The sequence below is a fragment of the Mixophyes fleayi genome, chromosome 10 (assembly GCF_038048845.1).
Source record: "Mixophyes fleayi isolate aMixFle1 chromosome 10, aMixFle1.hap1, whole genome shotgun sequence".
In the NCBI taxonomy this organism is placed as follows: domain Eukaryota; kingdom Metazoa; phylum Chordata; class Amphibia; order Anura; family Limnodynastidae; genus Mixophyes; species Mixophyes fleayi.
Window position 1 is genome coordinate 59,539,240 of NC_134411.1, and position 26,487 is coordinate 59,565,726.

A 26,487-nucleotide genomic window follows, 5' to 3' on the forward strand; every position below is an offset into this window, starting at 1 on the left:
ACCACCAACCACTTCCCACTGTCACGCCCGGCAACCACCAACCACTCCCAACTGTCACTTCTCCTTCAAGAAATATATATATATATTTTAAATCTTTATAAACACTTTTAACAACAAATTAAATTAACAAATTAAAAACATCTTAGTATACCAAATTTCAGCCCTTTCTGAATTTTTTTTTCCACATACACTAACAATTTAGTAGGTCATTGTATAACTCCGCCCAGCAGGTGGCGCTGCAGCTTGGTTTTATTTTTTCCACACACAGACAGACTAACACACGCCACTAGACATTTATATTATAGATATATCACTTTTTTTCTCATATATATATATGTTAACTATGTTTTCTATGTTTTTTTGGATGATCAGCTATCGTTATTGTTAGTGTATCTTATGTGCGGCCCAAACCAACTCCTCGTCTTAAAATGTGGCCCAGGGAAGCTAAAAGGTTGGACACCCCTGATCTAGAGCGACAGTGTTGTTTGGTGGCATGTACTTATTTAAGGAACAGTTACTTGGATCTGAAACATAGTTGATGTCACTAGGATATTGGAATGTTGATCTGTTTCTAAAAAAGGATAGCTTGTGCTTCTCCTGAGCCATTGTTCTGGGAAGTCTCTTTCCCGGAAGGTTTCAGCAATGGTAAACGAACACTTTCAAAGATAATTGTGGAAAAAATTGCATATACTGGAGCAATCTGAAGACATTGTCTTGGTGTTTTCACAAGTTGCTATAATATTCATACACGTATATCAAGGAATTTGCAACCTGCTCATCAATGGTGCCTTTTTTTGATACATGACTGTCAAAATTTGGGGTTGGATCTAAGGCTACTTTCATTGCAGAACTTGTATTTTCTTAACTTTACCACTACGTCTGATGAGCAAAAGTCAGTGCAACATCAGTACGTTGCAACAAAAAAGCTCCCATTTCTGGTTTGCAAAGCATGTTTGATGCCTTGTTTTCCACAGTTACACCAAAGGTAGAAATATCTGTTGCAACTTGGTTTGGTATCACCAGGAAGCAGAATTTTCCCTTTAGCTCTCTTCCATGTGTTCCAAGTTCTTTGATCTTTTTTTTTTTTTCAAAAAAGCTTTGCTCTAAACCCTTATTGATAACAAGTTTTATTTTTAAAAAATTCCACAACAAATTCAGCTTGCAGTCTTTTCTTATTGAAGGTATCCAGGATGTCACTGAATTCTCTTTTGTTTGGCATATATAACGAACAAAACAGTCATTTTCAGTATCTCTTTCTATCTTAGGGATGGTAAAGTTATGCAGGTTTATTTTCCAGATGTTTCACTCCAAATAGACATTGTTTGATCTTGCAAGTTATCGTGCTCCTGTCAAAACGTCTGTAGAAAATTTGCTACATTCATTACACTGTCTGTTATGACTTGCTGGGCTCTGTCAGAGATAGGTAGATAGCTAGCTAGTTAGGGATAGGTAGGTAGGTAGTAAGGTAGGTAGGTAGTTAGCCACATTGGGTGTTTAGATAGGTAGATAGTTCTTATATAGATTAGATAGATTAGTTTAGGAAGATTAGATGGGCCGAAAGATTAGCTAGATAGATTAGATAGGTCTTAGATAGGGTCAATTAGGTCTGTTCTCTGTCAGAAGCTACCCTCAATCATGCTGTCATTTCTTATGTAATGCCTCACCTGGCCAGCCTGTTTTGCTTACTCCACCCATCTGGGTTCTCATTATCCCTTGCAGCCTATTGGTTCTGCTCTCCTTAAATAGCCGGCTAATCCTCTGCAGGATTGCCGGTAATACGTTTGCCATAATGTTCTGCTCCCTTATGGTTTCCCTGTTACCTATTCCTGTTTCCTGCCGGCTTAGTGTATCCCCGTGTACCAGACCGTTTCCGTTCCTGTCTACTCTTCATTGGATTTCCCTGTGTACCGACTCGGCTCTGCTTTGACTCTTCTCCTGTGTTGATATCCCGTGTACCAGACCTGACTCTGTTCCTGACTATTCTACTATCTACTCACCAGTTCCAGTCAACTATCTCCTGGACTCCTGTAAAGTCGTGCTCCCAGGCATGGCTCCGGCGTGATCTGCAGCTCCTCTGCTCATCTTAACCTTATATGGAGACACAGCCCCTGCAGCATCTCTGCACTCAGATTTCTACGATCTTCCTCTGGCTCCGGACTCAACCTTGCCACAGGTACTTTTGACTGTTTACATATATCACCGTGTGCCTGTAATTGTAGTTACCCCTGGCAATTGCCTAAGAACTGTTACCCCTAAATCTGCGGACTCTCACCGGTACTGTGGTTTGCAGTTAACCCTGGCAACCGCCTAAGAACTGTTTTCCTCAATCTCCAGACTCTCACCGGTACTGTGGGTTGTAGTTACCCCTGGCAACTGCCCAATAACTGTTACCCCTAAATCTCCGGACTATCACCGGTACTGTGGGTTGTAATTACCCTTGGCAACTGCCTATGTTCAGTTTCATAATCTTTACCTATCACTGCAAGTTCCGTTCCTTTCCGGACAAGCACCGATACAGAAGTTGCTGTGTAGCAGGGGACTGCTACACAGTCCCCTGCTACACAGCAGGGGACTGCTGTGTTTCAGCTGTTCCTATATTTATTCCAGTGGCCACGAGTGATATATCAGTCTTGACACCATCCACTCTGTGTCTCACCTGACTCCCTCCTGCACTTCCTACTCTACGGCCTTGGTAACTCTATTCCTGGGATCTCTCCAGCCAGTGCACATCTCACGACCCTCTGTCTGTCTGCAGCCAAGTCTGTCCCCACCACTAGGGGCAACAGTGAACACCAGACTTTCGAAGCAGACTCCAGGTTTTGCTGTACTGGCTGGAGGGGTTCCTAACACTGCTTCTTAACAATCCATGCAAGATTAGTGTCACAGGATATATAACAGTCTTCACTGTATTAACCTTAAAGGATGGATATTGACCCACAACTATTGGAACATGTCAGACACATAAACAGCCAATGTCTTCGCCCAAGACTATTAGGTCAATTCAAATCCTTTCCTTTAACTTCAGTTCACGCTAAGACACAAGAGGAGGCGCACGGGCTCTCCCTATGTATAGTGCGAGTCTTGTGCTCAGGTCCGCCAACAGGGCGGTACAGGCTGTACAGCTGTAAGGGGCCCGGCCAAACCTCTGTCTGTTTGGGCCCTCTAGTCAATGGACTGTATATTTTATTAAACTATCATGTATTTGTGCCATGTATTTTTGCCACTGCTCTGTCACTAATTTTAGTCAGTTAGTTCGCTGCAGCCCTTGGCAAAAATTGGTGAAAGTTTGGACACTTGTAAAAAGCACATGACTTTACCTATTTTTCACACTTTTTAATTAAATCCAGATCCAAAACCAAAACCACATGAGGATTTTTGGGCCAAACCAGAACCAAAACATGAAGAGGTTTTAGAACCAAACCCAAAACATGGGGGTTTGCGCACATCTCTAATTATAAAAATATTCCAGAGAGACACACAGTACTCACATTTCCATACATTAATAGCATTAGGGATTTAAATATGCATTGTAGTACTCTGCAATTACAGAAACAATCTTAAGATTAATCTCTGGAAGCGCTGAACATAGCTGTAATGCAAATTCCCCTGGTAAATGAATATCAGTCAATCATATTCTGATTTACAGACCTCAGCAGTATGGACAGGTCAGAACACCACAAGCTGAGGAGTGGCACATTACATTACCACAAAAGTAGTATGGGTATCTATGGAGCAACAAACACCGCAGAGTTATCAGTTATTATAACTTCTTGGCCACACCCTTCTACTTGGGGGATAAAATAATCTCTCCTCCACAGTCGTAACATCTTCCTACAAATCAAGACCCTCTTAATTTAATAATTTCAACACAATAATCTCCCTGGTACCTATAATGTTGTGAGAAGTCCATAATGCGCTCATACGAAGACACATTATTAGCATGGCCTTGCGACAAAAGAAACAGCCTTTGCAAAAGTTGTCCTTAGTTATTCAACTACAAATTATATATTCGCTATCAAAACTCCTTCAGGAGTATTCACATATAACCAAGAACCTATTAGCAAAGAATTTAAATATTTTTATTCCAAATTATATAATTTAGAAAGTTTAAAACTCTGAACTTTCAAGTTAGTGGATACTATTAATAATTTTCTCCAACATGCAAAGCTTCCTAAGCTTGCTGGCTCATTAGCCAAACAGTTAAACAATGACATTTCTACTGAGAGAATTACTAAAGTGACTAAACATCGAAAAACAAAAATCTAAACACCCTGGTCCAGATGGCTTTTCCGCAGCCTAGTATAAGAAATTTCCATATACAGCCTGGTCCCCCACCTTAACCTTATGTTCAATGCTGTGCCTCATGGGGCTCCTCTTCATAAAACTATCTTGGAAGCCAGGATAGTGGTGACACATAAAGAAGGGAAAGATTCTCATGAGTGTGCTAGTTATAGACCTCACTGCTCAAAACCTATACCAAACTTTATACAAAGATCCTCGCTAATTGTCATGATCAAATTGGGTTTGTTTTAGGACGTCCGAACAGGAACAATACAAGGAGAGCAATAGATTTCATAAAAATAATAAATACAATGAAATTTCCAGCGATAAATCTCTCTCTTTTTGCTGAAACAGCATTTGATAGCATCTCTTGGAAATTCATGTTTCAAACATTGAAAGCCTATGTAATTTCTGCTAATTTTTTTACTGGAATCACTATTCTATACATCACTAAAGTACTAAATAACGAATCCCTCTCGGACCCAGCAAGGCTGTCCCGTGTCGGACTTGGTTTTCGCTCTGGTAATAGAACCCCTACCATCTATGACTAGGGGCTCAGAATCTATACATTGAGTGGTGGTGTTAGCCCAGGAAACTAAATATTTTTTGTTAGTGAACGATATTCTCCCATCCCTCACCTAGCCCCAAGACTCTTTGCTGGCCATATTATAAGCTAATGGAAGAATCCTCTCAGACTATAATATCAACTTCTCAAATTCTGAAGCCATGTTTTTACATGTACCATCTCAAATTAAAGAGAGTATTCAGTCAAGTTTTACACTTAAATCGCAAAAATGCAAAATAAAATATCTAGGGGTGTTCATTATACCATCTTATAAATATTTCTACCAGGTGAGGTTACCTCAGATTATTTCCAGAATTAAACGAGATCTCAACAACTGCAGGAAAAATATTATTTCTTGGCTAGGGAGCATTGCAAGTAACATCAATCTGATTCCTAAATTGCTTTACCCATTTCAAACACTCCCAGTTATAGTCCCAAACATAGTTTTTCCTTACATTCATCTGGAGTGATAAGCCCCCAGGATCTCTCTGACTATCCCTAAGAAGCCTGGGATCAAAAGAAGAAGGCTTCCCTGTTGTTAACTATTATATAGCATCCCATCAAAGTCAAATAACAGCTACAGTCATTCCCTATAATACCACAGCTTGGATTGACTTCGAAACTAAATTGGTTCTGACCATATGGGATTATTGTCGATTCCAATTCAAATTATTTACCTCTGTAACCCCCTTAGTCTTGTTGTGGAACAACCTAGACTTTCCCCTCGTCTTTTTCTCTCCTCACTTCAAAATGAGGATTCGAATCTTGTCCATTCTGAACTCTCTGTCTGGTCAACTGATTTCCAAAGACCAATGGACTTCACTCCTCTGCTACCTCCTATGAGAGTGCACAGACAAACAAACCGATCTCTCAAATCCTTGTTGACGCTAAATAACTAATTGCCCGAAAATATAAAAAACCTGACCCCCTCTACTACCAGAGCTCTCAAAAAGCTTTATTTGGCAGATTGCAAACATGGAAAGTATCACATATTATCTACAGATAAACAGAAATTCTATACCATATAGACCCCCTGGTAAATGAGGAAAAGTTGCAACAGTCCGCCCTTACTCAGGACACCTTTCCCATCTTAACTCTTCACTCCACTTGTCGAGGATAATTAGAGCTGTCTCCGGGTCCTACGCAGAGGAGGCCGTGCCGTTTGAATCTATGAGGTTTGGTATACAATTGTTAATCTTTGATCTGTTTGTACTCATTGTATTATTGGTTAATTTATACCTGCACAAACTTGGTTTATCTGTATATCGTTTGTTTATTAATTGTTCCTGCCATGCATATGCCCCACTCCCCTTTTACCCACCACCTAGAAGTTCAATTAAAAAAAAAGTAGATTATAATTTTTTTTCCAGTTTATGGTTAAAGGGTTGTTTTATAAACTCACAGTTTGATATAGTGGCTGGGGCAACTTTTCCTTCCTGCACCATTCCAGAAGGAACATCTTTGGAGTGATTTGGGGAACATATTCTTTTCTATGAAAAAATGAAATCAGCAAGAGTGAATGAAAACATAAAATATTGATAGAAGAATTACAATATGTCTGATCACACACAGTAATATAATATGGCTAGGTGATGTAAGTTATTTTATTTCACTGGCAGTTAACCTGCAGTAGATGTGTACACAGTAACCATTGAAATACAATCTGCTAATATGAGCTATTTATGTTCTTAAATTTTGCTTGAAGCACTGTCGCTCATTTCACATGACTCATTTTTAAAGTGCTGAGTGACAGAACATAATGTCAGTGAAGGTAGGTTTGTATTGCCTTCACTGACATTATGTTCTATCACCTAGCATGCTTCAATCACCTGATACAAACAGCTAGTATTGTTTCAAATTGTAACTTGTGTATTATAAGGAATAAAGCATCAAAGCTGTAAAATATTAGAACTCACTAGTGACTTCTAAGAACCTTAAAGATTAAGCTGCATTATTCTCGTTACTGTTTTAATTTACAGTTAGAAGCAAGTCTGGTTAAAGGGTGTAAATTAGCACCTGGACAAAACATTTTTTTGCATGCAGGGAAATACTTGATTTTGCATGGAGCACAGAACTATTAAGCAGATAACTTAAAAATAAGAAAACATTTCTACACACCAGGAACAAATCTAACACAACAAATATTGACATTACTGTAGTGGATATTAATCCATTACCTGTATAAAAGCAATCGTCTGCTGTGAAATATGGTCATCTAGTATTTTTTTTTTTTGTAAATCTCTTTTATTGAAAGATTAAACAGCTTTTACATACATATCTATTTTGCATAGGACAATGCATTAAAGATAATCAAAAAAAATTACATAAAGACATATATACGTGAACACGATGAGACAGTAGTTCAGTATAAAAATAAAGTACCATTTAGTATTAGGGATGTGCACCGGCGACTTTTGGTGTCTCGTGTTTTGTGTTTTGGATTTGGATTTTCTTGAGGTTTTGGGTTCGGATTTGTTTCGCAAAACACCTGCCGAAAGGTTTTGGTTCGGATTTAAGGTTTTGGATTCGGATTTTTTTTGAAAAAAGCATAAAAAGTTAAAAAATCAAGTTTTTGGGCTTATTTTCACTCCTACGCTATTATTAACCTCAATAACATTCAATAACAATCATTTCCACTAATTTACAGTGTATTCTGAACACCTCACAATATTGTTATTAGTCCAAAACGTTGCAACGAGGTATCTTTCTGGACTGCGTAGTGGAGTGGTTCCCACAATATAATTTAACAACCCTCAACTGGTCTGAATCGCACCAAAAAATGTACCTGGACTGCGTAGAGGAGTGGTCACCACAATATAATTTAACAACCCTCAACTAGTCTGAATCGCACCAAAAAATGTACCTGGACTGCGTAGAGAAGTGGTCACCACAATATAATTTAAAAACCCTGAACTGGTCTGAATCGCACCAAAAAATGTACCTGGACTGCGTAGAGGAGTGGTCACCACAATATAATAAGAAAACCATCAACTGGTCTGAATCGCACCAAAAAATGTACCTGGACTGCGTAGAGAAGTGGTCACCACAATATAATTTAAAAACCCTGAACAGGTCTGAATCGCACCAAAAAATGTACCTGGACTGCGCAGAGGAGTGGTCACCACAATATAATAAGAAAACAATCAACTGGTCTTAATTACACCAAAAATTGTACCTTGACTGCATAGAGGAGTGGTCACCACAATATAATTTAACAACCCTCAACTGGTCTGAATCGCACCAAAAAATGTACCTGGACTGCGTAGAGGAGTGATCACCACAATATAATTTAAAAACCCTGAACTGGTCTGAATCGCACCAAAAAATGTACCTGGACTGTGTAGAGGAGTGGTCACCACAATATAATTTAAAAACCCTGAACTGGTCTGAATCGCACCAAAAAATGTACCTGGACTGCGTAGAGGAGTGGTCCCTACAATATAATTTAACAGCCCTCAACTGGTCTGAATCGCACCAAAAAATGTACCTGGACTGCGTAGAGGAGTGGTCCCTACAATATAATTAAAAAACCCTCAACGGGTCTGAATCGCACCAAAAAATTTATCTGGACTGCGTAAAGCAGTGGTCCCTACAATATAATTTAACAACCCTCAACTGGTCTGAATCGCACCAAAAAATGTACCCTGGACTGCGTAGAGGAGTGGTCCCTACAATATAATTAAAAAACCCTCCACGGGTCTGAATCGCACCAAAAAATTTATCTGGACTGCGTAGAGGAGTGGTCCCTACAATATAATTAAAAAACCCTCCACGGGTCTGAATTCCACCAAAAAAGTTTATGGACTGCATAGTGTAGTGTTCCCCACAATATTATTTAAAAATTTTGCAGCAACAGTCAACGTTGTTTAATATCTGATACACCTCTATCTGGACTGCATAGTGGAGTGGCCCCGTTACTAAATTTGGTACCGGGGCCACAATACCTCCTCCAACTTCCAAGTGTAGTGTTTATAACATATAAACACTACAGTAATTCTAGCACGTCAATACCTCTTGTTTTAAATAATGACAGCGCATTTTACTTTTGGTTTAATTTTTTTAATTTGTTGACATTTTGTTTTACTTTTTGAACATGGCAAACGACTGTTGAATGGTCACATAATGCCAAAAAAAGAGTTGCAAGATGGAATTGTCCTTGGGCCCTCCCACCCACCCTTATGTTGTTGAAATAGGACATGCACACTATAACAAACCAATCATTTCAGCGACAGGGCCTACCAAACAACTGTGGCTGAAATGATTGGTTTGTTTGGGCCCCTACACCGAAAAAACAATTCATCTCTCCCTGTACAAACTAAACAGGATCTACTGAGGAAAGATGTCGTCCTCATCCTCAACCTCTGATTCCTCTTCCCCTACAGTGTGTACTTCCTCCTCCTCACACATTATCAATTCGTCCCCGCTGGACTACACAACCACAGGTCCCTCTGTACTATCTAGAGGGCAGTGCTGTACTTCATTGAGGAATTGATTATTCATTTTTATAAACATCATTTTTTCAACGTTGTGAGGAAGCAACCTCCTTCGCCGCTCACTGACCAGGTTCCCCGCTGCACTAAAAACTCTTTCCGAGTACACACTGGAGGGGGGACAACTCAGGTAAAATAGAGCCAGTTTGTACAGGGGTTTCCAAACTGCCTTTTTTTCCTGCCAGTAACAATATGGACTGTCTGACATGTCTATTTGGATGGTGTCAGCAAAATAATCCTCCACCATTTTTTCAATTGTGACAGCATCCAATGCAGCGACAGTAGACATGTCTGCAATGGTTGGCAGGTCCTTCAGTCCGGACCAGATGTTATCAGCATCCCCGCCAGCGGTTCTTTTAGGAAAACTGAGTTTTTTCCTCGCAGTCATAGATGTGGAAGAAAATGAGGGTGGAGCTGTTGGCATGTCACGGTCCTCTTCAGAGGACAATCTCCTGACCAGCAGGTCTTTGCACCGCTGTAGACTTGTGTCCGCCGGAAACAGAGACACAACATACGCTTTAAACCGAGGATCGAGCACGGTGGCCAGAATGTATTCCTCTGAATTTAAAAGAGTGACCACCCTCGGATCCTGGCAAAGTGTACGAAGGGCTACATCCACAAGAGCTACATGCTTGGTGTAATCGCAATGGTTTACCAGCTCCTCCCTCACTTTCTCCAGCTGCTTCTGCAACAGCCTTATCAGGGGAATGACCTGACTCAAGCTGGCAGTGTCGGAACTGACTTCTCGTGTAGCAAGTTCAAACGGCTGGAGAACCTTGTACAACACGGAAATCAGTCTCCACTGAGCTTGACTCAGGCGCATCCCCACTCCTTTGCCTATGTCGTAGGTGGCTGTGTAGGCCTGAATGGCCTTTTGCTGCTCCTCCATCCTCTGCAGCATATAGAGGGTGGAGTTCCAGCGCGTCACAACCTCTTGTTTGAGGTGATGGCAGGGCAGGTTCATGGTTTTTTGATGTGCCTCTAGTCTGCGGTAGGCACTGGCTGAATGCCGAAAGTGTCCAGCAATTTTGCGCGCCACCGCAAGCATCTCCTGCACACTCCTGTCACTCTTGAGGTAATGCTGCACCACCAAATTAATGGTGTGGGCAAAACATGGGATGTGCTGGAAATTGCCCATATTTAATGCCCGCACAATGTTACTGGCATTGTCTGACACCACAAATCCCCATGAGAGTCTAAGTGGGGTTAGCCACTGGCAGATAATTTCCCTCAGTTTCTCTAATATGTTGTCAGCGTTGTGCCTCTTATTAAAGCCTGTAATACACAATGTTGCCTGCCTTTGCACGAGCAGCCATTTTGTAGATGCTGCTACTGATGCAGCTGTTGCTGCGGAAGGGGATGCATCTACCCAGTGGGTTGTCACAGTCATATAGTCCTTCTTTTGCCCAGAACCACTTGTTCACATGTCTGTGGTTAAGTGGACAGTGGGTACAACCGCATTTTTTAGAGCACTGAGGACACTTGATCGTACTTCTCTGTACATTTTTGGTATCGCCTTGTAACAGATTCTGGATACTATATTACTAATCTTGATTAGCGCTGGCTTACCTGAGGTGCGGAGTCTAACAATCTCCCCGGTGTTCACCAAGAACCGCCGCAAGGCGGGGTGGGCTTCGCTGCCAGGAGTCGCAGGTCGCGGTCCCCAGGTCCGCCTCAAGATGTAGTACAGCGGAGTGAAGCGGTGGTAGCGGAGTCAACAAGCCGGTTCGATACACAGGAATGGAGTCAGGCAGAATCAGAAGGCAACTCGGAGTCAACAAGCCAGGTTCGGTACACGGGTCACAAGAATAGGAGAATGGTCAGCAAGCCGGGTCGGTACACAGGGATTGGAGAGCCAGGAAAGTCAAACAGGCAGAGATCAGCACACAGGAGACACTGAAAACAGGAAGACACTGCAATCCACGAAGAGCAGGAGTCAGGAACAGGTAAGTGTTGCTCTGACACTCAGCGAGTGTCAGAGTGAGGTTTTTATACTGAAGGGGATTCAAAATCCCCGCCTCTAGGTTGTGGTCATGTGACCGCCTCCGGGTGCGGTCACATGGTCCTGAATGCGGAAGTGTGGCTGGACGGAGCGGCGGGGATCAGGTAAGTCCGTGACAGTACCCCCTGCCATAAAGGTGGACTCCGAACACCTAATAGGGTTTCAAAGGAAATTTTTTATGGAAGGATTTAAGTAGACGGGGAGCATGTAGGTCAATGGCTCTTACCCATGAGCGCTCCTCAGGGCCGTAACCCTTCCAATCCACCAAGAACTGTATGGCACCTTGAACTTTACGAGAATCTAGGATAGTTTTAATCTCGTATTCAACTTGATCCCGATCCACAGCAGGAGGAGGAGTTCTGGATGAGGTGGAGAATCTGTTGGTTACCATCGGTTTTAACAAGGAGACATGGAAGACATTGGGTATGCGTAAGGAGGGAGGCAGACTCAATCTAAAGGCTACGGGATTAATAATCTCAGATATAGCAAATGGGCCAATAAACTTGGGAGCAAATTTTTTACTGGGAACCTTTAAATGTGTCTGGAATGTTCTGGGTGGATAGCCATACCCTGTCACCAACTGCAAAACTTGGAGTCATTCTTCTCCTTTTATCGTAGAATTTTTTGGAACGAGTAGTTGCTTGTTTTAAGTTTGTCTTGGTTTGTTCCCAAATATCAGAGACGTTACGAACCAGAGAGTCCACTGCTGGAACTTCAGAAGATGAGACTTGAGAGAAGGTGGGTAGTCTAGGATGGCAGCCATACAGAACAAAAAAGGGGGAGTTAGAGATGGCCTCATGAAAATGGTTGTTATGGGCGAACTCGGCCCAAGGGAGAAGGTCCACCCAGTTGTCTTGGTTACTAGAGATAAATATTCTTAGAAACTTCTCTAATTCTTGGTTGGTTCTCTCAGTAGCCCCATTGGACTGGGGATGATATGCGGAAGAGAAGTCAAGCTTAATCCCGGATTTATTGCAAAAAGACCGCCAAAATTTTGATATGAATTGTGATCCCCTATCGGAGACAATATGTTGAGGACAGCCATGGAGGCGAAATATTTCTTTAATAAAAATATCGGCTAAGGAGGAGGAAGAAGGAAGGCCTTTGAGAGCAATAAAGTGGGCTGTTTTAGAGAAGCGATCCGTGACCACAAGCACTACAGTACAGGATTTGGAAGGGGGAAGGTCCGTGATAAAATCCATGGAGATCTGTGACCAAGGGTAATCAGGAATGGGTAATGGGAGCAAGCATCCATAAGGCTTCTTCCTAGAGGTCTTGTGTTGAGCACATTTGGAACAAGCAGCAACAAATCTCTTCACATCCTCCAGCAAGGAAGGCCACCAGTAGCTTCGGGACAATAAGTCCCAGGTCTTGCGAATGCCGGCATGCCCAGAGAAGAGTGAGTGATGAGCCCAGTGAAGGAGCCGGGTGCGTAGATGTGGCAAGATGAATGTTTTGCCTGGAGGACAACCCTTTTTCAGGTGTGTAGCTGCCAATACTTGACATGGATTTACAATGAATTGCTTATCTTCCGAGGATTCCATGTCAGCTGGATCAAAAGAGCGAGATAAGGCATCTGCCTTCGTGTTCTTAGATCCTGAGTGAAAAGTGATGTTGAAATCAAAGCGTGAGAAGAATAAGGACCACCTTGCTTGTCGAGGGTTTAGACATCGAGCAGTGCGTAAGTAAAGCAAATTCTTATGGTCGGTATATATGGTGATAGGGAATTGCGCTCCTTCTAGTAAATGTCTCCATTCGGAGAGAGCCAATTTGATGGCCAGGAGCTCTTTGTCGCCAATCCCATAATTCCTCTCAGCAGGTAAAAAGCGACGGGAAAAGAATCCGCAGGGATGAAGTTTTCCAGAAGGACCTCGCTGTGATAGTATGGCTCCTGTGCCAACAGAAGAGGCATCTACCTCCAGGACAAAGGGACGAGAACAATCTGGCTGTTGAAGAATGGGTGCAGATGAAAAGAGAGACTTTAATAATATAAAGGCTTGGATAGCCTCAGAGGACCAAATACCAGCATCAGCAGATTTGCGGGTCAATGCTGTGATGGGAGCCACGAGAGAGGAGTACCCCTTGATAAATTGACGATAATAGTTGGAGAATCCTAGGAAGCGTTGAGTGGCTTTAAGGCCCGAAGGTTGGGGCCAGTCAAGTATGGCTTTCAATTTTGTGGGATCCATCTGTAGACCTGTGCCCGAAATAATATATCCGAGGAAGGGAATTTGTCTCTGCTCGAAGGTGCATTTCTCCAATTTGCAAAATAACTGATTTTTTCGGATACGAGAGAGGACCTCCAATACATGAGTACGATGAGATGCTAGATCTTGAGAAAAGATGAGAATGTCGTCCAAGTAGATGACTACAGATTGGTACAAGAGGTCTTGAAACAGCTCATTCATAAAGCTCTGAAATATGGCTGGGGCATTGCATAGCCCGAAAGGCATGACCAGATATTCAAAGTGGCCGTCTCGGGTGTTAAACGCCGTCTTCCATTCATCCCCCTCCTTAATGCGTATAAGGTTATACGCTCCTCTGAGGTCAAGTTTAGAAAAGATGGTGGCACCCTTGATCCGGTCAAATAGTTCAGAAATCAGTGGCAGTGGATACCGATTTTTAACGGTAATGGCATTCAGGCCTCTGTAATCAATGCAAGGGCGGAGGCCCCCATCTTTCTTTTTTACGAAGAAGAAGCCAGCCCCAGCTGGGGAGGCAGACTTGCGGATGAAGCCCCTGTTTAGATTTTCTTGGATGTACTCCTCCATAGCCTTAGATTCCGGGAGGGAAAGGGGGTAAACACGGCCCCTGGGAATGGGTTTACCAGGTATCAGATCAATGCCACAGTCCCAGATTCTGTGAGGGGGAAGTCTAGTGGCCTCTTGTTGACAAAAAACATCAGAGAAGGTTTGGTATGGCTCAGGCAGGAGAGTCACAGGAAATTCTTGGGTACGTCTGGGACTATTCGGGGGAACCACTCTCTGTAGGCAGCGAGAGAAGCAGGACTGTCCCCAGGACAATATGTGACCAGATTTCCAGTCCAAGGTGGGAGAGTGGACACGAAGCCAAGGAAGTCCTAGGATGACTGGGTTGGTAGATCTCTGTATTACTAGAAAAGAAATCTTCTCCCGATGAAGTGCTCCTATCTGAAGAAGAAGAGGAATAGTGCGTACCAGGATGGACCCCTCAGAGATTCTTCCCCCATCAATGGCCATCAGAGAGATGGGTTGTTCCAAGGCTTGTGTGGGAATAGCGAATTTTTTAACTACTGTGGCAGAAATGAAATTTCCTGCGGCTCCGGAATCTAGAAGAGCCGACTGCGGGAAGGTCTTTTGTCCTAACTGAAGGGAAATGGGAATAGACAGGCAATCATTACTATTGGGAACTGACTGACACTGAGAAAAGAGGCCCAACGACACAGCTCCAGAACTCGTTAGGCCCTGTCGTTTCCCGAGCGTTTGGGACAAGAACTCAGAAGATGGCCACTCTCATCACAATATAAACACAACTTGTTCCGAAATCTCCTCTCCCTCTCTTCGGCTGATAGGCGGGTCCTCCCAAGTTGCATGGGCTCTTCAGGGGAAAGAACAGGGGTTTGGAAGTTGGGGGCCAAGCGAATCATGCTACGCCGCGACTGTTCCTTCTCGGAATGACGTTCCTTGAAACGCAAATCAACTTTGACACAGAGGGAGATAATGTCGTCCAAAGACGTAGGGAGTTCCTGGGATACCAACTCGTCTTTGATTCGGTCTGAAAGGCCCTGCCAGAATGTAGCTACTAGAGCCTCATCGTTCCAGCGAAGTTCAGAGGCCATGGTTCTGAAGTGGACCGCATACTGCCCCACAGACTGGTTTCCCTGGCGGAGACGTAGTAAGCCGGAAGCGGCATTGGACACCCTTCCTGGCTCATCAAATATTTTCTTGAAGGTGGACAAGAAGAGGTTGAAGTTATGTAGAATGGGGTCGTCCCTCTCCCATAAGGGGGAACCCATGCTAAAGCTTGACCGGACAATAACGAAATCACATAGGCCACTTTCGTTTTTCCGGAGGGGAAGTTCCCAGGTAGAAGCTCGAATTGTATGGAGCATTGATTTAAAAATCCTCTGCAATTTTTAGGGTCTCCATCGAACTTAGGTGGGTTAGGTAACCGTAGCTGCGAGGAAGAAGCTGCTGCTGCGGCCTGAGGTACAGGGGCCACTGCCGGCCCAGGTGATCCACCAGCCACTAGGGTGTTCTGGACAACATCCAAGCGAGTGGATAGACTATTGAGGAATTTTAAAAGTTGCTCTTGGTTAGCTTCTTGCATATCCATCCTTCCTACTAAATGCTCCAACAGATCTTTAGCTGTGGTATCCATGGTCAGAGCAAACTGTAACAGATTCTGGATACTATATTACTAATCTTGATTAGCGCTGGCTTACCTGAGGTGCGGAGTCTAACGATCTCCCTGGTGTTCACCAAGAACCGCCGCAAGGCGGGGTGGGCTTCGCTGCCAGGAGTCGCAGGTCGCGGTCCCCAGGTTCGCCTCAAGATGTAGTACAGCGGAGTGAAGCGGTGGTAGCGGAGTCAACAATCCACGAAGAGCAGGAGCCAGGAACAGTTAAGTGTTGCTCTGACACTCAGCGAGTGTCAGAGTGAGGTTTTTATACTGAAGGGGATTCAAAATCCCCGCCTCTAGGTTGTGGTCATGTGACCGCCTCCGGGTGCGGTCACATGGTCCTGAATGCGGAAGTGCGGCTGGACGGAGCGGCGGGGATCAGGTAAGTCCGTGACACGCCTGCCTAGTGAAGTGGAATCTCGACGGGATTGGGTACCGGGGACACAATACCTCCATCAACCCTCTAAATCCCACTCCACTGATGGCGGACACCGGGCGCACGTCTAACACCAACATTGCAGTTACAGCCGCAGTTATATGCTTTACTTCCACTTTGATTCCACTTCACTAGGCAGGCGATACCAAAAATGTACAGAGAAGTACGATCAAGTGTCCTCAGTGCTCTAAAAAATGCTGTTGTACCCACTGTCCACTTAACCACGGACATGTGAACAAGTGGTTCTGGGCAAAAGAAGGACTATATGACTGTGACAACCCACTGGGTGACTACTATCATATTTTGTGGTCATGGCAAACGACTGTTGGACGGTTAATTGTTTTGTGAAAGACTTAGCGGTCTTACGACTTCCCCTCTGGGAAGATGACCGACTAACAGCAGCAGTGGCAGTAGTAGGCGTACCGCTGCAGGATTCCTCGGATGAATCCCGTATTGAAGAGGACTCAGTCTGGCTGCTGACTTGGGCTGCAGGACTGAATCTGATGGAGATCGTGGAGGAAGTTGACGAGGAGGGTGTTGCTGGTGTGTATCCAACTGGACCACGGGATTTAGGTGTCCCTGTACCGATGACGGTCCTAGCCCCAGTTCCTGAACTAACCACTGAACTATGAAGGTTATTCAGGTGACGTATAAGGGAGGATGTCCCTAGGTGGGCAAGATCCTTACCCCTGCTTATTTGAGCTTTACATAAGCTACATATGGTCATACATTGGTTGTCCGGATTTGGATAAAAATAACTCCAGACCCGAAGAGGTGCATTTTTTGGTCTTCTGACCAGGCATGAAGATGGGCTTTTTCATCCCATGGACATCAGCTGTTTCCCACCCTAGTGCCTCATTTTCAATAACCACATCACCATCCTCATCATCAAGTTCCTCCACAGCGCCAGCTACATCATCAATAGCCTCCTCCCGAGCCACCTCTTCCCGTACAGTGATGGGAAGGTCAGGCTTGACAACCACCAACACCCTTGGACTCGCCTTGGGGATTTGTGATAATTTCTCTTTAGAAGGCAGAGTTGTTTGCTGTTTTGTTGCTGACAGCATAACTCTCTTCAATTTTTTGTAGGGGGGGGGAAGGAGGAGGAGGGCTAAGATCCTTGGGTGAAGCTGGACCACTAGTCATGAACACGGGCCAGGGCCTAAGCCGTTCCTTGCCACTACGTGTCGTAAATGGCATATTGGCAACTTTACGTTTCTCCTCAGATGATTTTAAGTTTCTCTTTTTGCTATTTTTTGAGAACTTGGGCTTTTTGGATTTTACATGCCCTGTACTAGGAGATTGGGCATCGGGCTTGGAAGACGACGTTGATGGCATTTCATCGTCTATGTCATGACTAGTGGCAGCAGCTTCAGCATTAGGAGGAAGTGGGTCTTGATCTTTCCCTACTTTATCCTCCAAATTTTTGGTCTCCATTATATGTAGCACAAGATACTGCAGAATGTGTGAACTTGGTAATATTGCAGTACCAATGGACTTATACTGATGGATTGGTTTTGCAAATTTTGTTATAATTACTTTTTTTTTTTTTTTTTTTTTTAAAACTTGGGAATAATGGGGAAATAACTATGCCCTTAGAAGCACAGAGCACAGGACACAGCACCACTGGACTGAACAGGACACAGCACAGGACCCAGCAGCACCACTGAACTCAGAAGGACAGAGCACAGGACACCGCACCACTGGACTGATACTGCAGAATGTGTGAACTTTGTAATATTGCAGTACCACTGGACTTTTACTGCTGAATGTGTGAACTTGGTAATATTGCAGTACCAATGGGCTTATACTGCAGGATTGGTTTTGCAGATTTTGTTGTAATTACATTTTTTTTAAATTATTTTTTTGTATTTTTTTTTATAACTTTTTTTTAATTTTTTAAAAACTTGGAAATAATGGGGAAATAACTATGCCCTTAGAAGCACAGAGCACAGGACACAGCACCACTGGACTGAACAGGACACAGCACAAGACCCAGCAGCACAACTGTACTCAAAATTGACAGAGCACAGCACCACTGGACTGATACTGCAGAACAGAACACAGCACAGCACAGCACAGCACGAGATCTACCAGGACAGAGGACCACCTAACACACCCTCCCTCTACCCTGATCAATGCCCGAGTGAAGATGGCAGCGACTAGCGGGGAATTTATAGGATCCGAGTATCGCGAGATCCGACAGCGGGATTATGACTCCGAGCCTCGGTTTCAGGTTTTCATTTGGCGCCAATACCCGGATCTGTCTCGGATCGGCAACGTTCGGGTGGGCTCGGATTCACGAAATCCGAGTGCGCTCATCTCTATTTAGTATTCAATAATACATCATGTAGGGTTGGGGGAAAGACAAAGAGGGATAGAGAAAGGGAGGGAAAGGTAGAGCAGGAGGAAGGGGGAGGGAGTAGGGGGGGTTCATTTATTCCACTGAGAATATAGTGGTGAATCCTTGAATTCAAGCAACTCAAACCATATGTAATAATACTCCCTGTATTTGTCCTTTGAGGAATAGAGTATGTCGTCCATTATTCTATAGGATTCTATTCGGGCAAACCACTCTCCAATGGTAGGGATATTCGGGGACCTCCAATGCACCGGAATCACGGCCTTTGCCGCGTTGCTAAGGTTTTTAATTGTTGATTTTTTTGTATTTAGAGATGGACATTTTATTATAATTCAATAACCAGTATTTAGGGCAATTAGGTGGCTCAACGCCCGTTATTTCTTTAGTAATTAGGAGGACTGCATCCCAAAAAGTTCTAAGAGCTATGCACTCCCACCATATATGTAACGGAGTACCCGGCGCTGAAATACATCGCCAGCACATGTTCGACACCCCAGAAACCATCTTAGCCAGCAGGCTGGGACATCTATACCACCTAGTCATCACCTTATACTGTGTCTCCACCACCCGTATACTGACCGAGCTCGACTGGGTGCGTAAGAAGATATCTTTCCAATCTTGCTCAGGTATCGAGCAGGTCAGCTCCCTCTCCCAGTCTCGTCTAAAGGTGGGTTGTTTATTAAAGGCATGTTTAATGAGGTTACTATAAATGAGAGACAAAGTATGTCTAGGATATAGCGGAGAGGTACATAAAGATTCAAACTGTGTAAGCGGCCGCCCCACAGATTCCCGTATCTCCAAGGATCCCAGAAAATGGCGGAGCTGTATGTATCTCCAAATCTCCGCATTCGGGAGTTCCCATTTAGATTGGAGATTGGCGAAAAGTAAGACCCCAGACGCGTCCACCAGCTGGCCGACCCTGCGGAGCCCTGCCCCAATCCAATGTCTGAACGTCTGTGTCACGGGCACTAGGAGTCTTTGCCCAGGATATCACCAGATGATGGACTTACCAGAGTAATATAGTTGGTAATATGGTTCTCTGGTAGCAGGGTGACAACGGAACAGGAGAAACAGCAGATGGTGAGAGAATGCTCGAGGAAAGTATATGACTAGCAGCAACTGGTAATGAGTAGATGAATGTACACGAGGAACCAGATGGACAAGGGAACGTGAGGAAAGTCAGTGGTCTGCGTATAGCAAGTTGTACCACTGCTATAGTGAGGTGGAATGTCCAGGAGTAGCGAGGAGGTAGTGAGAGTCAGCGGTCTGCATATAGCAAGTTGTACCGCTGTCTAGGTGAAGGAATGGAATCCAGGTGAAGGTAGGTAACAGGGAAGTCAGTGGTCTGCGTATAGCAAGTTGTACCACTGCTTATGTGAGAGGATACTTGAAACTGGTGTCACAGGGAACAGGAGTCAGTGGTCTGCATCAGCAAGTTGTACCACTGCTATATATATATGTGAGGAGGGGCACGAGGAGATGAATGTAAAGCAGAGTATACACGGGGCACACAGAACTTGATCCTACGATGATATCCACAATACAACGATAACTGATAAGCACTGCTTAAGTATACAAAGTCACAATAACTATCCAGGCAATAGGAAACAAAGTCAATGATAACAATAGCTTCAGTGGATAGGAGGCTCCGGAGGAGAACACAACTCAGTCCAGATGGATATGCAATACACAAGCAAAGTCAATGGAAAGTATGCATACCGCGGTTCAGGAGAGCAGGCTGTCAGAGAGACGTGCAGGGATACCTGAACGGCTGAAGGCCAGCAGGAGGAGAGACCACTGGAGGGTGGAAGCGGTAATCAGGTTGGTGCAGCGCACGGCAGGTAATCCAGAATGAATGCAGCAATACTCAGGAAGCAGTAGTAAGTGGAACTGGAAACATGAAGAACACGGGAGAGTTGAGGCTGTCTGGTATCCAGTATTAGAGGTGGAGGCAGCAGAGCGCTGACACGATAAACCCTTGAGAGTTGAGACGATCAGGAACTCTGTAGAAGTAACGGAGGCAGCGGATAGGAATCAGCTGAGTGCAGACACGATGAACACGGGAGAGTTGAAGTGAGCAGGAACTCTGTAGAAGTAACGGAGGCAGCGGATAGGAATCAGCTGAGTGCAGACACGATGAACACACGAGAGTTGAAGTGGTCTGAAAACCACAATAGCAGTAAACAGGAATCAGCAGGAGCTGAATACACGAGGAAACACAGGAACACCTTCAGAGGCTCATGGGGAATGAGACTCCAAGATCAGGCAACCAGGTAATGATCACAGGTGGTTTAAATAGGGAGGGTTGCCTGATCATCCAATCAATTAAAAGCAACAGGTACTGAAGGTTTGAAAGGGCTGCACATGCGCAGACCCTCAGGATGGCGGACGGCCACAGTTCCTGAATACACGGGAAGTGGCACTCACAGTCCGGTGAGTGACAGTACCCCCCCTTTTAAAGGTGGGCACAGAACACCTGGAACCGGGTTTGTCCGGAAACTTGGAATAAAACTTCTTAAGAAGAGCTGGAGCGTTGAGATCTTCTGCTTTGATCCATGAACGCTCCTCAGGACCAAAGCCCTTCCAATGAACGAGGAAACGAAGAACTCCTCGCGAAATTTTTGCATCCAATATGTGAGTAATCTCAAAGTCCTCCTTTTGATGAATTTGAACTGGCCGAGGTGCTGAAGGAGGGACCGAGAAACGGTTGATGATAAGAGGTTTGAGCAAAGACACATGGAAGGCAATGGAAATACGAAGGTTCTTAGGAAGTAGAAGTTTGAAACAAACTGGATTTATCACTTGAATGATCCTATACGGACCAATAAAACGAGGAGCGAACTTCATAGATGGGACCTTCAAACGAATATTTTTGGTTGATAACCAAACACGATCTCCGATTTTCAGTGGTGGAATAGCCCGTCTCTTTTTATCTGCAAAAGACTTATATCTGGCAGATGTCTTCTTTAAACAGGTTTTGACCTGAGACCAAATATTTTTGAAGGTTTGACAAACAGTCTCTACAGCAGGAACTTGGGTGGGAGGGAGGGCAGGAAATTCCGGAAAAGACGGATGGTGACCGTAAACCACAAAGAATGGAGTTTTAGAAGATGACTCATGATACATTTTGTTATGAGCGAATTCAGCCCATGGAAGCAATTCTACCCAGTTGTCTTGGTTGGCTGAAGAGAACATCCTTATAAAAGTCTCAAGATCTTGATTGACCCTTTCAGTTTGTCCGTTTGATTGAGGATGGTAGGAGGATGAGTGTGATAATCGGATACCCAAGGTCTTACAGAGGGCCCGCCATTTTTTTTTCATGTTTGTCTTACTTTCTTTTGTAACTTGTTTTTCATTTACTAATTTAGCCAATCTTATTTCCTTTTTGCATGTTTTATTACATTCCTTGTACCTACGAAAGGACTCCTCAGACCCTTCAGACTTCCTCCTTTGCACTTCATCCCTTACCTTTTTATTTAGCCACATTGGTTTAGACTTAATTCTTCTACATTTATTTCCCATAGGAATGAAGTTATACATGTGTGTTCCCAACAACATTTTAAAGACAGCCCACTTTTCTTCTGTATTTCTTTCTTTAAAAACTCTATCCCAGTCTATGCACTTTATAGACTCCTTTAGCATTCTAAAATTTGCCTTTCTAACGTTTAAAGTCCTAGTTGATCCATTATACCTTTGCTTCTGGAACCTAATTTCAAATGAGACCATATTATGATCACTGTTTCCCAAGTGTTCCCTTACTTGAATATTTGATATTACGTCTACATTATTTGTTATTACTAGGTCCAGTATAGTCCGGTTCCTAGTTGGTTCCTTTACTAATTGGGATATGTACTGGTCTTTTAGCATGCTCAGAAACCTATTTCCCCTAGCTGCACCGCAGGTCTCCGTATTCCAATCAATGTCCGGATAATTAAAACCCACATAATTAAAACTTGACCTAGCTGTGTAGCCTTTTCAATTTGCTGTAGAAGTTGGGCTTACTCAATCATACTAATATCTGGTGGTTTATAGCATATCCCCATCAGCAACTTCTCTGAACTTTTTCCTCCACTGGATATTTCCGCCCACAATGCCTCTATATTATCACCAATATTCTGAATACTTGGCTTTAACTCTGGCTTAATATAAAGACATACTCATCCTCCCCTTTTATTTACCCTATCCCTCCTGAAGAGAGTATAGCATTTCAAGTTGACTGCCTAGTCAAATGTATCATCCCACCAGGTCTCCGTAATACCTATAATATCATACTGCTCATTCATTGCTACTAGTTCTAACTCCCCCATTTTACCTGTCAGGCTTCTTGCATTTGCAAGCACACACTTAAATTTATTGACTCCCTTAGGTACTTCTTTTTGCTTTAAAAAGGGCCTCTCCTTATTGGCTATGCTTCCCTTTGCCCCTCTCCACCTCCTTGACTCTTGTTAAATTCCTCCTTACTAATCTCAACGTCTATCCTATAAATACTTGCTTGCCCTCCCCCCCCCCACAAAGCCTATTTTAAAATCTCCTCCAACCGACTCACCATACTCTCACCTAGCACAGCAGCCCCCTCCTCATTCAGGTGCAATCCATCTCGACAATAAAGGTAGCAACTGACCAAGAAATCAGCCCAGTGCTGTAAGAATCCAAAATCCTCCTTCCTACACCAATCTTTTAGCCTGCTACCACTCATTATGACTAACTTAACATAGTAACATAGTTGATGAGGTTGAAAAAAAGACACCAGTCCATCAAGTTCAACCTATTTTGGAGCTCCTGCGATCCTGCACTTATATTTGAAATTGATCCAGAATAAGCAACCGCCAATCTGTTTCAATTGTGAAAATCCCTCCAGACCCAATATTGCAGTCCTATTTTTACCCTATATCCACTACTATCCTTCATTTTAATTAACGGTTGATCCCTGGATACACTTTTCCGCTAAAAATTTGTCTAACCCTTTCTTAAACATATCTATTGAATCTGCCATCACAACCTTCCCTGGCAATGAATTCCATATCTTGACTGCCCATACTGTAAAGAACCCCTTCCTTTGCTGGTAGTGAAATTTCCTTTACTCTAACCTCAGGGGGTGACTGTGTGTCCTGTGTATAGTCCTTGGGGTAAAAAGTTTCCATGAAAGTTCTCTGGATTGACGCTTAATGTATTTGCACATAGTAATCATATCTACCCTTAGACGTCTCTTTTCTAAAGTAAACATGCCTAAGCTGGCTAATCTTTCCTCATAACTTAATGAATCCATACCCTTTATCAATTTTGTCGCCCTTCTCTGAACCCTTTCTTAACTGAACTTCTTATAGCCTACAGTGAACTCAAAAGTACTAACCTTTGCTAGCCCCTTACCAGATTAAACCCTTCCTGGATTCAACTCCTTACTGGATCTAACTACACACTTTAATCAAAAAGCACTTGAAATCAAAATGCAGTGGAAATCACACAGTGGAAATCACAAGCTCACCGATATCGCTTACCACCACTTGTTGAATAGAGCTTGCACTAACCAGCTGTATCAACTAATGTAATTAAACCACACCCACTAGCTCTAATTATTAGTGTGATTATTTAAATATTTTTTTGCAACCAAAAATCTAAAAATAATACAAACAAAAATACCCATTGTTAAAGGGATTCTTACCTTTCAAATTTAATAGGAAGTCGTACTATGCCATCATTTTCTTCATTGCAATCTGTCTCTGGAGTCTCTTGAACTCCCATATCAAGGGATGCTTTCCTTGCTTGTTGTGATAATCTACAGTGCTCATAAAATGTTGTCAATTCAAATATTTCACTGAGGAAAAAAAAGGAATATAACATACTCTATATATATCTATATACACATACATGAACACACACACACACACACACACACACACACACACACACACACACACACACACACACACAGAGTCTTATCCCAGAAACCTCAAAGAAACCAGCACTAAGACTGCCTATGCCACACTGTCGGTTTTGTTGTTGGGACTGGTTGGGCTTGCCTTGCCACCCTCCCCTTTCTTTCTCCCAAATGTGCCCTCTAACTGCAATAGGAGGGGCAAAAGCTGCTGCCACCACTGGACTCTTTAACAGCATCCAGAACCGGGTCCTTCTGGGTAACTGTTGCTGCTAGTCTACCCCCTTGCTATTAAACAAGGGCTGGTACTTCTGACCTCTTGCCTTAAGATCAGAGTTGCTGACAGAACTGCAGGTAGCGGGCAAAGGGTTGGCACTGGAAAGCTGAATCCCAACCTCAGAACAGCCGGAAAACGGATTAGATTTGGGTCTAATCTGAAGTTCACAGGAATTACAGAAAGGAATAAGTTGTCAAAGCAGGATCTTGAAGCAAATGGTGTTTATTAGCTCAAGTGTCCTAATAAGGACAGTTAAACGCCAGTCTGTGGTACTAGCGGTCTTTCAAGAGTTACAGATGGAATGATCATTACATAGTCAAAGAGTGCTTTTTATATAGTTTTGGACACAGCCTGGCAGGGGGAAACACCGCTCCCTGATCCTATATGGTTCCACAACATCTGAGTTATTTTTAGTATCAATATGCAATAAGTTCACCAAACATTGATTTAAATGCAATGCAAAGTTAACAAAATTTACACTAATCTGTTACATCCTAAAACCTGCTGGTTCCATTATTCGGTCAGGATCTGAGATGTCAGATGAAAAGCCACACAGAACAGAAAGGCAGTGGCCCCCTGCTATGAAACAGACGTGTTGGCCACTGAGATGAAAAGGTCTAATTAACATGACATTACTTGCTTCACACAGTCACAGAAAACAAAACCATTTTTTTCCCATTGATCCCAAACTCTTCATAAGACAAGATGAACCTTTTTGCATCAGTATGCAAATGCTAAAAGAAAAATCCACTATCTTATTTAAAGAGAAAAAAAAAAGACTCATTAAGAAGATCATCCTCCCAAAATCTTATTTAGCATGCACCACTCTCCCACATAAATTCCTCAAACTATTTTTTCCTCAGTGTCATCCACTGCTTAGTTTCCTAACATGAGTGCAAAGCTAAAATTATCAAACACACAGTGTCCCATAAATGTAAGTTAATTTTTTAAAACAGCTGAAATTAAGGCACATTATCCTTTAATGCCTGATATAGTTTATTATTATTTTTAATTTATCTTTAAGAAATTTTAAGTAAAAGTAAAGTAAAGAATCTTTAAATTGAAGGTATTGAGGATCATGTATAGGATCATGATATTGTAAGAACAATAATTTAAATACAACCAAACCAGTTATTACATTTAAATCGAATACCACTGGAAAACAATTTCAGATTCAGCACAACATCAGTTGCAATACTGAAGGGGTTATATATATGTTGGAGTGCATGTGTGGTCTCCAATATATTGGAAGAATCAAACGTCCCTTAAAAAACAGAATTGCTGAACATCTGGCAAACATTAGAAAAGGTTTGAAAACACATATATTCATCAATAACCAGGTGTGTAATCCGAACAAATTGAAATTTTTAGGGATCCAACACATAGAGAAATTTTGTCAAGAAGGAGAATTTATGGCAAATATATCACGTAATGAGACAAAGTGGATATACACCAGATGAAATCACTGATACCTTACGGTCTCAACAGTGATTTTAGTTTAGGTTCTTTCTTGAAGTTATAAATATACCGCTTTTATCCTTTATTATATATCCTCTTGTTTTTTTAAACTATTTATTGTACAGAAATTTCCAAATGTACATCCATTTTCAAATAAATCACCAATGTACTGTACAAATACATTTTCCATTTTCCAATTACAAAGAAGGGGTAGGAAAAGGTAGGGAGACAATAGAAAAAACAAAATATAAGGAAAATAATAACAGGAAGGGGAAGGGGGAAGGAAAAGACATAAGATACATCCCCGAATCCAAACACTCTTATATTAGACAACTTAGTCTAAGTATTTCACAAAATTTTTCAC

The 26,487-nt window shown here is 42.8% G+C and overlaps 1 protein-coding gene across 4 annotated transcripts in view; it reads right to left on the minus strand.

The window, feature by feature from the left end:
• The window catches only part of DUS2 (dihydrouridine synthase 2), a 326,095-nt gene that overhangs the window by 34,796 nt on the left and 264,812 nt on the right, over window positions 1-26,487 (minus strand). For 3 of the 4 annotated variants that reach the window (XM_075188820.1, XM_075188819.1, XM_075188822.1), the window contains exons 13-14: window positions 24,176-24,328; window positions 6,249-6,336 (exon numbers count right to left, since the gene is read on the minus strand). In XM_075188820.1, the coding sequence (XP_075044921.1) occupies window positions 6,249-6,336; window positions 24,176-24,328 (241 nt within the window). Of the gene's footprint in view, window positions 1-5,868; window positions 6,015-6,248; window positions 6,337-24,175; window positions 24,329-26,487 lie in introns of those variants that run through there. The other variant, XM_075188823.1, reaches the window with a different exon arrangement.